The sequence below is a fragment of the Lontra canadensis genome, unplaced genomic scaffold (genome assembly GCF_010015895.1).
Source record: "Lontra canadensis isolate GAN:19392208 unplaced genomic scaffold, GSC_riverotter_1.0 scaffold163, whole genome shotgun sequence".
NCBI classification, from domain to species: domain Eukaryota; kingdom Metazoa; phylum Chordata; class Mammalia; order Carnivora; family Mustelidae; genus Lontra; species Lontra canadensis.
In genome coordinates this window covers 1,444,653-1,456,695 of record NW_022631157.1, presented here as the reverse complement: position 1 = coordinate 1,456,695, position 12,043 = coordinate 1,444,653, and the positions used below count along the sequence as shown (strand labels likewise).

The 12,043-nt window shown below is 35.1% G+C and overlaps 1 protein-coding gene across 7 annotated transcripts in view; it reads right to left on the bottom strand.

The window, feature by feature from the left end:
* NF1 (neurofibromin 1) overlaps window positions 1-12,043 on the bottom strand; it is a 252,162-nt gene that overhangs the window by 150,891 nt on the left and 89,228 nt on the right. For all 7 annotated transcript variants that reach the window (XM_032845423.1, XM_032845422.1, XM_032845416.1 and 4 more), the window contains 3 exons: window positions 10,757-10,888; window positions 4,234-4,368; window positions 386-499 (listed from right to left, as the gene is read on the bottom strand). In XM_032845423.1, coding sequence (XP_032701314.1) covers window positions 386-499; window positions 4,234-4,368; window positions 10,757-10,888 — 381 coding nt within the window. The remainder of the gene's footprint in view (window positions 1-385; window positions 500-4,233; window positions 4,369-10,756; window positions 10,889-12,043) is intronic.

Sequence of the window (12,043 nt, the reverse complement as noted above, 5' to 3'; positions counted from 1 at the left end):
CAGAGCCACCCAGGTACCCCTGAACTGTATACTTTAAAAGAGTAAACTTTATGGTATGTGAATTAGATCCCTATTTAAAATTCAATATATATTTTTAAAACTCCAAAAAGTCAATTGCAATCAGAAAATTTTGAGGTTTTGTATTATCAGAATTTGCACAATGTTTCTGCCACATGAGATATAAAGTAAACCCCTTCTTTGTCCATAGAGTTCATAGAACAGCATACAGACACAAACATTCCATTGCTAGACAGAAATGCCATCTCTGACAAATAGATGTTCAGAAATGACTTCTATCACTCATAGAAACCACACATAAAGGAAACATGAAGATGTACATAGTTACCACCTTTCCTTCAAGAGCCTAGAATTCATCTCCCCTCACCTCCATTGCTTCCTGAGCAATCTCTGGCATGTGAGACTGAGGGACCAGCTGGACAAGCCCTGTTATTAACTCCGCTGTACTGCCTTGGGTCTCAGGCCCCTGTTTTCTTGGATTCTGCAAAGAAAAAAGCAAGTTCATTTAAAAAAAACTGTATCTGTTACCTGACAGGAGCTAGAGAGAAAAGAGAATGGAGAATATCTACTAAGGGGTACACTAGCCTTTTTAGAGTGATGAAAATATTCTAGAATTACATAGTGGTGATGCTGCACAATCTTGTAAATATACTAAAGACCAGTGAATAGTACACTTTAAAACAGTGAATTTTATGGTATGTAAATCAGAGCTCAATAAAATACAGTAATTGTAGAACTTTTTTTTAAAAGTCCAAATTGTTTTTGTTAAGAATTCACTTAATCTACATCTATAGCGTTCCTTCATGTGAACGATGTCTAGAGAAAACCTTAATGAAAACAAAAGCTAGGAATTAATTTCTTAATTAAGAAATCATATCAATAAAAGGAGTAGGTATAAAAATTTTTTTTTTTTTTTCACTAACACTACACTGGCTAAATGATACACCTCTGGTTTGGAACTGATTGAAGGCAAAGAACATGCGCTGCATGATCACCCCATGCAGCCCTCTTGTCTAGTGTAAAACATCTGCCCCAATCCATCCAAGGCTAGAATCCACACCTCCAGATGCCTGTCCTTCAGTCTTTTCCATTGTGGAGAAACACTGTGTACTAAGTAAAGCAAATCAGTGGCGCATATAAATGCAAACAGTCTACCTAAAGAGACTAAAATGCTTCCTGTAGCTTGGAAGCATCTATTTATACTTTATACTATTTATACTTCATCTATTTATACATCTATTTATACTATCTATTTATACTATAATATACATCTATTTATACATCTATTTATACTGGTTCTTTTTTTTTTTTTTTTTTTTTATCTTAGAGAGAGGGTGGGGGTGGGAGACAGAGGGGGAGGGAGAGAGAGACTCTCAAGCAGACTCCCTGTTGAGCACAGAGCCTAACGCAGGCCAGGGATCCAACTCACAACCCCGAGATCATGACCTGAGCTGAAATCAAGACGCTCAACCAACTAAGACACCCAGGCGCTCCTATATGGTTCACTTACGTGAGACCAACGCAACTTGTGCCCCCTTTTTATTTTGCTAACTGTGAATTCTTTCCCATTTTAATGATTAAGAAAAACCCTCATCCCAGAATTTCTGCAATTCAAAACTATTAGCCTACTTTATAAAATTTAGATTCATTCACACATAACTCAGTAACATTTACTGGATACCAAAGACATGGCAAGTTAAAAAGATGTGTTTCCTACCCTCTTGGAACATGTAGTCTGGTGGGAAAGATAGACATCAATAAAATCACCAGACTAACAACTGTAAAACTGCAAATGAGAGCAGTACTGCACACGTACGTGGCTCAGTCAGGGAGGCTCCCTAGGGTAATGAGAGCAGATCCAAATGAGCCAGGATTATGTATAGAAAGAGGAAAGGGAAGCATGTCATAGACCAAAGGAACAACAAGAGAAAGTATGAAGGAACGGGATAAGCAAGATGGAATAAAGACAGACCATCATGACTATAGTAAAAAAAGATAGAGAAAAACAGGATACTAGATGTGGCAGAAGAGGTAGGTGGGAGTTAGATTTTGCATGCCCCTGCAGGTCTATCTGGAGTTTGGTCTTTATTCCAAGACTAAATTCAAATAAAAGGTTGTTAAGCTTGGCAAGAGGCATGATAAGATTTGTTTTTTTAAGACATCACCAGAACTTTAACTTCAGTGCAAAGAAATGTTTACAGAAGGGACAAGAGGGTACAAGCTGGGCCATGAGGAGGCCTGACAGAATGAGAGCAGTATGCATGAGGGCAGAAGTGGTAAAGATGGTAGACAATAAAATCACGTGACCTTAAAAATACCATGACTGACATCATTTAACAGTTAGTCTTATGTTTTGCGTATTTACTACGATTTAGAATTCTTCATGTAAATAGGAAATAATTAAGTATTTACAGTGAATCACTATTTTAACTTACCTTTGGTAACGCTGAGAAAAGTTGCTTCACCACTAGATGGCAGCAAAGAAAATAATTTCAATATTAAATGACTTCTGGCTAAATTTCAACCTTGGAAAATAGCAAGTTTTGTCTAAATTCTTGTTCTTTGACTAAGAAATACTTAACACTGAAGGCACCAGTGGCTCTGGTGCATTCTTTACTCTGACATATAGTCCTGCAGAGCAATGTGATATATTACATGAAATGCATGATGAAATCCCACTGAAAATAACTTGTGCTACAAAAACGTGAGGAGAAAGGGGATTTGATTACTTTCATAGTCTCACTGGTAAGACTTTATGGAATTTTCCATGTCAGATTCTAACGACTTATTCTATGAAACTCCCAAATTTGGATGGGCTTCTTTAAAGAATTCAAAATATCATAGGCCTTCCTTTGGCATTACTAATCCTTTAGGAATTCTGTGTCTCTCTCCCCTTTTGTTTCTCTGAAGAAAAAATACTCATGTACACATTTTTTAAAATTCAAGGGGTTCACAGAACTCTTGAAAATATGGACATCAAGTTAACCCCTATATACAGTAATTTGAAAGCACATCATCAGCACTTAAAAAACCTAGTGCTAAACAAAGCAGTAAGAAATTTTTCTGGATGCTGTTCTCCAGGGACTGGAGAAACTTCAACAAAGTTTTAGCAGGTTATCCTGTCCTTCACAATACAAAACTGTCATATTTGGGGTATTAATAACATTAATATTAAATGTCAACTGTTTTTGTTTCGTTTTGTTTTTTAGATTTTATTTATTTATTTATTTGACGGAGACAATGAGAGAGGGAGCACAAGCTAGGGGAGTGGGACAGGGAGAAGCAGGCTTCCCGCTGAGCAGGGAGCTAGATCCCAGAACCCTGGGATCATGATCTGAGCCGAAGGCAGATGCTTAACGACTGAGCCACCCAGGCGCCTCAATGTCAACTGTCTTTTATTAATAATAGTTGACATTTATTTGGTGCTTATTACGCATTTATTAAACACTGTTTTTAAAAGCATGAGTGTACCATCTCAAGCTTCTTAACAATCTGAAACAGGAACTATTATCATCATTACAAGAAAAGGAAGACATAGAAAGGTTAAGTGACCCAAATCACGTCGCTGGTCTATCTCCAGAACCTATGCTTTTAATCACTTCATATAACTAGCACTGATTTACATCTGGTTGTTCTTAACTACTTGGTGTATCACAGTGTTGCCCTCAGGAATCAAATCCCACCTGAAGCTGCAAAGGCAGAGTTATGACAATAATTAAGTGCTAACCACAAAACACCTGTACCCTCTTCTCCTTCCAAGATAGTATTTGTAGGCAAAGCCAGTGATAATAGGTTGATGACAGAAAAAAGGGAAATAAAAAAGCTAAATGGTCTGGCAAGCACAACTGGAGATTTAAAAACCAACTGTGAACATGAGAAAAGACTTGGATTTATGTCGGCTTCATTACCTTCACCCCCACCCCAGGATAATGTCTAACTAATATAAACCTGGTAACAAGGCAGAGAAAGAAGACCTCACAAAAATATGTTATGGAAAATTAAGAAGAAAGGTAAGAAATCTAATTATAGTAGTATTAGAGAAATGTAACTTCTCTGTAAGTTAGATTTCTTAAAAGATGTCTTAAGTTTCAAGCATCATCAGGAAGGATCAGGAGTGTTCTTTTAGCTAATAATCGTCTCCAAGGTCTTGGCATTTCACTTAAACCAAATTAAGTTAGTGTAGTAATTTCAAGGCCTTTCATAAAAAATACTTACACAAAGCAAGAGCTTTGGATCTGCATGAATGAGTTTTACCATGGACAAGAGAAGATACTTATAGCTTCTTGTCTCCAGGTCTGTAGGTTTCTCTTTAAATTTAAGGCTTGTTACTTTTTCTTTAAATGTAAGACTCTAAAAATAAAAACAAAAACATGTCATCACCTTGTAAAAATCAGACATCAAATTCAAGATAATAACTATCTAACTTTGAAAAATAAATCCATTATAAAAAAGCTTTGTTTTAAAAAACATTTTATACCACCATATGTGTGGTATGAGTACAAGCATCCAAAAGTAAGTATGAAGTTAATATTATTAAGCTTAAAAAACAAATGAGAACTATTTTTGCAATATTTATATTATTCTTATTTATAATGTATCTAATAAATTTATTAAAAATACTAAACACTTTACTATCAAGTTGACTCCTAAGTAAAAGAACAATTTTCCAAAATGTGTAAAACATTAGGGATAAAATATTTAGTCTACAGCTCTCACAGATACATACAGTGAACTATTCATTTAATAAATATTTGTCCCACACAAATATACAACAAATATTTCATACAATCTATATTAATTTTAGTAAGATGCATTGTTAATGCACCACAAGAAATGAAAAACCACCATCAACTCTTAAGACCCAGACAAATAAAATGTAGTCCCAATTTCAGAGAGGTTGAAAACTAAGAATAAGTGTTTCTTAGACTTGATGAAATACGCTACATTGGCAATCTCTGTAATTTAAGTTTAATTTTAAATTTTGCTTTTTCCTTCAATGGCATCCCACCTCTCTCAAGGTATAGAATGCACGTATTTTGCCTGAAGAACACTAGTAAAACACAGAAAGAACTCTTTGACAAAGACAAGTCATGAAAAATGTGCTTCAGTTACAGAGATACTATGACAGACACTGTGCTGATACCATAATTATGAAAGTTATTCTACCAAAAATCTAACAGTTACCTTCTGGACACAAAACCACCTCTTCCTATTGTTATAAATCATTTCACCCTCTCCTTTAAAAGGGCATAAAAATACCAAGTTCTGACACATACGCCTTTATTTATTAATGTTTTTAGTTTTAGGTGTACAACATAGGGACTTTTTATATATATTCCAAAATGGTCACAGTAAATCTAGTTACAATCTGTCACCATACAAAGTGGTTACATTACTGATTATATTTCCTATGCTGTGCATTACATCCCAAAGTCTTATAACTTAATCCCCTTCACCGGTTTTGTTGACCCCCCCCCCACCCCGACTACCCTCCGTTCTGGCAACCATCAGTTTGTTCTCTGTATCTTTCAGTCTGTTTCTGTTCTGTTTTTTTTTTTAGATTCCACATATAAGTGAAATCATACAGTATTTGTCTTTCTCTGGCTTATTTCACTTAGTGTAATACCCCCAAGGTCCATCCATATTGTTGCAAATGGCAAGATTTCATTCTTTTTTTATGGCTGAGTAATATTGCAATGTGTGTATAAACCACATCTACTTATCCATTCGTTTACTGATGGACACTTAGGTTGCCTCCCTATCTTGCTATTGTAAATAATGCTTCAATGAACATGCATGTCTTTTCAAATTAGTGCTCTTGTTTTCTTCAGATAAATACCTAGGAGTAGAGCTGTTGGATTGTACAGTACCTCTATTTTTAATTTTTTGAAAAACCTCCATATGTTTTCCATTGTGTCTGCACCAATTTACATTCTGACCAACAATGCACAAGGGTTCCCTTTTCTCCACATTCTGCCAACACTTGTTATTTCTTGTCTTTGTTCTAATTATTATGACTAGTGTGAGGTTAAATATCAATGCGGTTTTGAATTGTACTCCCTTGATGTTAGCGATGTTGAGCACATGCCTGCTGGGCATCCGTATGGCTTCTCTGGAGAAACTGTATATACACAGATAAAGGCTATCCAGCATCTATGCACCCATAATAAAAGTGTCTAAGTAAATGGGTCGTCTTTCAAGGTAAAAAGTGGAGATGCATATCTGTAACACACAGCCACAATTCTCAATCCGTAAGTGTAAGATGCATGTGTTAGTCTGCCCAAGAACACTGAAGGGTTTTGGTCTTCAAAGGGGAAAACAGCTATCTAACATACACATTAATGTTCAAGAATGTCACTCCAGAAAAGAAGCACAAGACTTACAAATACTGTATGCTTTTGTATTTATAATCCCATTGCAAATATCTTACCAAATGTATTTAATAAACTCTAGTTTTACCGTTTGCTCCCATTAAATTCTATTCTTTTTTCATTTTAGTCATGGTAATACCTTAGATCAAAGAGATCAACTTTCATGAAACAAATTTACTAAGTTGTAACTTAGCATAACTGCTCTTCCCTGATACACCGTTACACCAGAACAAAGATCTGAGAACAATTAACAGATGTAATAGCTATCTTAGTCAGTAATCATTTTCCAAAGTTAATAGTTCAATTATGTCATCTCTTAATCTCAGGTTATCAGCATACAAATTTTATTCCAGCACTGCTGCCTAATACAGAGTAAGGACTTGAAATGGTTGAATAAAGTTTTCAAATCAAGTATTTTTCTATTAATGACCAGTAAGGGGTTATAAAAAATCAGGAACAAGCTGAAGAAGAAATGTATTTCTTAACTAGAAATGTAAGAAAAGTTATCCACTCATTAATTTACTAACTGGCTTTCCATTCTACAGATTAAGAACCCAAGGTGGTACATGCTCTTTGGCCAAATAAAAGAAGTGGTCATGCCCAGGAACAAATTCATTAATCAGAATATTCAGCTGCCTCTTAAGGGCCTAAACCATCTGTTAACTTATTTAAGGCTGTGACTAAATTACAAGCATATAAAATCATTTGCTGAGCCAGGATCTCCTTAAGAAGCAAAATGTGCATAAATTACCCATATTTGTGAAAATGCATATACCTATTGTTAATCGGCTACCTTAGTTTTAAAACAGTAAAGGATTAGTGCTAAAAAAAAGTATTTCAAACTTTTAAAAATACTGCAAAAGTATAAAATGGAGAAGCTATGGCTCAATGTTAATATGAAAGACTAAAAAGTTTAAATGCCAAAGAGCTCAATCCAAGATAATAATGCAATCTTAAACTGTATTAGTAGAAACATGGTATGCAGGCACAGCAGGTTAATGCCATTCTTTAACTATACGACATCTGGAATGCGAAAATCAGATCTTAATATGTCATTTTAATTGAAAAAAAAAAAAGTATTAGATTGAATTCTTTCCAAAAGAGAAGCAAATCAGAGGAGGGTTTTAAAAGCAAATTAAGAAAGAAATTCGCTCACTCATTCAACAAATATGTACTAAATGCCTACTGTGTGCCAGATACTATTCTCGGGGCCAGGAACCCAGTGTCTGACAAGCCAGACAGAGCTCCTGCTTTGATCAAGCTAATGCACAAGTGCGGGAAGACAGCTGAAGAACTGGACAGACACTGAAATGAATGTGAACTATTCATCATGTGACTGTCACTCATTAAACATTATTTGTGCAGATCAAGCAATACACACAGACATACCCCACAAGTTTTTAAAAAAGGCTCAAATAATAAAATCCCTCCCAATGCTAAATCATATAAAAATAAAAAGAAGCCTTAGGAGTACAGGATAACTTCACTGAAGTATCTGCAGGGCCATCTTAATGGAAGAATCGGAAGTGTTCTGTGGAGCTTCAGAATAAGAGAGAGGGTCAGTGATGAATGCAAGTGACAGGGAGAGGAGTCCAAGCTGGTTAAAGAAAAACCTTCAAGTTGCTCTTTCCAGAAGATACATCCACCTCCAAAATACAGGGTGGTTTATAAAGGCTTCTTACAGATTGAACTCCGTGACTGCTACTTCTGCAGCAAGACAAAGGCTCAGGTTTATCAGAGACATGGATCCTCCGAAGCAATGCAAAGGAGGACAAACCACTGAGCACGTCCTGTAATACAGTGGCTCTCAATTGAGGGCAGTTGTTCCCAGGGGAAACTGCAAATGTCTGGAGACCTTTTTGGACTAGCAGGACTGCTACTGCTGACATGTAGTGAGTAGAGGCTAGAAATGCTGCGAAGCATCCTACAATATATAAGATAGTCCCCTCCAACGGTCCCCTACAACATTCCAAAATATCCAAATCCTGATGTCACCTTTAAACCATGTATGTTATGAATTTCTGCTCTTCCAGCCTTGATGGCCACCTATAATGAGCTCTGTACTAGAAGTTTTCAAGCAAAAGCTATAAGACTGGCAATTCTGTGAGAGAAAGCGCCTTCTCTGTTTAGTTCGTCATGCTTCTCCAGTGTTAACACTATGCCTGGCAGCTTGTAGGAGAGCTCAATATTTTCACATTTGTTGTCCGACTGACTATTCACTCACCAGGTTTAAGAGGGGTAAGAGTCACCTTAAGGATCATCTAAATCATAAAATTTTATTATTCTAAAAAATTATTTCATATTAAATCTGTTAGTTTTTCTGGTAAGAAGATCAGCCAGAAAGCTCTCCTTCAGCCACTATGTACAATTATATACATATCTATATACATATATTTATATACATATGAAACTTTGTATGTGTATGTATACACACATATATGTACATATACACATACAAAATTTCACACATATATAAATATAAATAGCTTAAGAATGATTTTGCAAATCAAATACATACTGAACTTTCAGAGAATAATAGGAAATAAAGATTAAATTCTTATCATAGGTGTCCTTGGACCAAAAGTCTAGTTATAGCTTTTATGAAATGACTTTCAGTAATACAGTATGTTGCTCTTGGAATCAGTTACTAAGTAGAGCTAAGAAGTAAAATAACTTCTAAATGTTGGGAACATTTTCAGAGTACCAATCAAATTTTGTCTTCATTCAAAAGAATAATTTAGTTTCATTTTCTTTCAGTTCTCATGCACAGAATTAAATTGCAGATGGCTGGTAAACTGGATATGGAAATTAAAGTGGAAGTGAGTATTAATTTTCTATCAATTTCTATTACTGGAGGCCATTAATCTTCTGCCAGAGGAAGTAGAAAACTTAAAAAGTCAAATAAAGTTCTAATTTCTAGAAGATATTTAGAACAAATAATTTTTAAACAATTTATTGTAATGCATTTTCCAAAACAACCTTTTAAATGTCTAGTTAAGTGACATTTCAGTAACCATTATCTAAAATTAACCTCCAATTAACTTGGATTGAAATTTTCAATTTTCTAAAAAAATGAAGTACTTGGTATCACAAAAAGTCAACTAAGAATAACTTTGCATTTTATTTACTTAGTAAAATATAATTGCCATGTTCTTTGGCTCTAATTTTTTAGACTAAATAACCTCAAAATGTATGGTATAGCAAACTTCTCTATTTGAATGTCTGAGATAAATAATCCTGAGAAACAATTACTGATGACCAGATAAGAGTGAACTATAAGTGTATTAAGCCAAAATATTTTATTGAGTAAAGAACTTGGGCAAAGAGAAGCATGCCAGGGAGGAAGCTGTTTAAATTACAAGTGTAAAGTGGCTAATTTACTAGATAAAACCAATAGGTAAAAACATGCTACATTTTCAACTGAAATGACATGACGTGACTTTAACAGTAACTATACACAGAAAAGTCAAAGAAACCAAGGACTTTTCTGAGGTAGTTACAATGGGTCATACTTACGGCCACAGAAGCCCACTGCCATGCAAAACAGTGACTGGTTGGCATCTGATCATGTGAGCGACAGCAGCCAATAAGAATAGAAAATAAGAAGCAGATGACAAAGCACCACCAGTCAATGTCAAGAGCTGCCAGGTGTAACACTCCTGCTATACATAAGTACCAAGGAACGACTTCTACGATCTGTAACTGTCTGTTTCAATTGGTTCCATATGAGTTTTAAAATTCCATTTAAGAATATTTATCTGTTAGATACCTAATTTAAAACACTCCTTTTACTAAGCTAAACACAAACTTCACTAACAAAGGGCCTATCGTTTTTAAGCACACGAAGCATAATTGCTGAAACATGAAATACTTTCATTTTAAATAAAAATGTTTAATTTTATTTCTAGTTTCCTATACGCAATGTTCAGCATCCAATGGGCAAAAACCGTGCATTAGTAGAAACAGTCACTCTAACCTAGGAGTCAGGCTTCCCTTACTCATCCCCAAAGATGAGGAACGAAACCAGAATATTGACTCATTAGGAAAAGTTACAGGAGAAAGAAGGTGAAAGAGACAAGACAAGGAAGGAAGGCAAGAAGGAAGGAAGAAAGAAGAGAAACTGACATTTTTAACAGCATTTTGTAAGAAAATTTCTCTAAGAAAAGTAAATTCAACCCACTGCAATAGTGAAAAACAAACACCATTCACTAGCATTGCAACAATACTGCAGTATACAACATGCCACACTTGTAGAAAAGAAGGAACTCGTTTGATTTTCAATTAAAAAAAAAAAAATCAGGAATAGGACAGAAACACTGAAAATGCAATAGGAAGAAGGTGGGACTCAAATTCATGATCAATCTTACCGGTGCCATTCGTATCGCTGGGTGTGCTCCACAGCCCTGCACTGCTTTATGAAGTGTTTCACCAAACATGTTTCGAAGCTCAACTGAGTGACAGTACACGGCATCAATCTTAGGCCACCAATCCAATGCAGACTGGAGAAAAACAGAGACCATAAGAGAGGAAAAGTACAAATGTGCATGAGTTGTACACTCTGGTTAACACTGTAGCCTTATATTTTATCCTTCTGTGAAAATCTTTCTAAGACCATGCAAACACACACCAGGATTTCCAAAGTCTTCGAATAATATCTTTAATCCAAACACTAACCCATACATTTATTTTAAAATATAATAACGAACATGAGACAAACTGCCACTTCATGTACATGAGCGTGTGACACTGTCTTTTCTACCTGACAAGCTAATGAATCTGAAAAACAGTCTTTAGAGAGCTAATTCTGTAGCCAATCATTTTTTTAAGTTTAACATTTTATACATTTCAGAAACATATGCATATAGAGATAGTATATATTTTCCCATGTAAGAATGCTACTATCAAAGTTTTAAAAAAGATTAGTGGTTCAACACAATGTTGAAGGAACATGTGGCTAACCATCACTTATATGCCTACAAACAACAATGATAAGTACAACACAAAATTAGTAAATGAGAAAAAGCTATTAGTAAACCTATAATCTTAAACTGATACGCAATGATGGTACAATACACAAAAAGACTAATGATCACCACAAAGACAAACTGATCAGAGTGAAACATATTTAAAGGTAATAATATTATGTAAATATTTATCTATTTCAGTTTCACCTGTTTAGCTTTGATTCTAGTTCTAGTGCCTTTTTTATTTGATTAGTGCCTAATTTCTTTAAAATTAGTTACTATGTTATGAAAATCACTAAAGCTATAAAGTCTATCAGTTAATACAAAAATGGATGAATTTTCACTCCATATGGAGATTATACAAGGCATGGGACAACTTCAGACATAGGCTTCCAGCTTACTACACTGCCGCTCCATAGGAAGCACCTGAAAGAATGAACTAACACAGGAAGAGGACGTAGGGGGTCACACCCTATTCCAGGGTTCCTTCTCATTCAAAATTCTCCACTTCTAATTTCTTCACCCATAATTCTCAAACTATTCTAGGTAGCATCGAGTTATATTACCTTAACCTAAAATTAGAATACAAACTCTAATTACTGGATAGTAAAGTATACAATCAACTTACAATACACAATTTGAATACTGAACTCTATAGGAATGGACCCCAAAGCTGTGAAGGAAGAAATC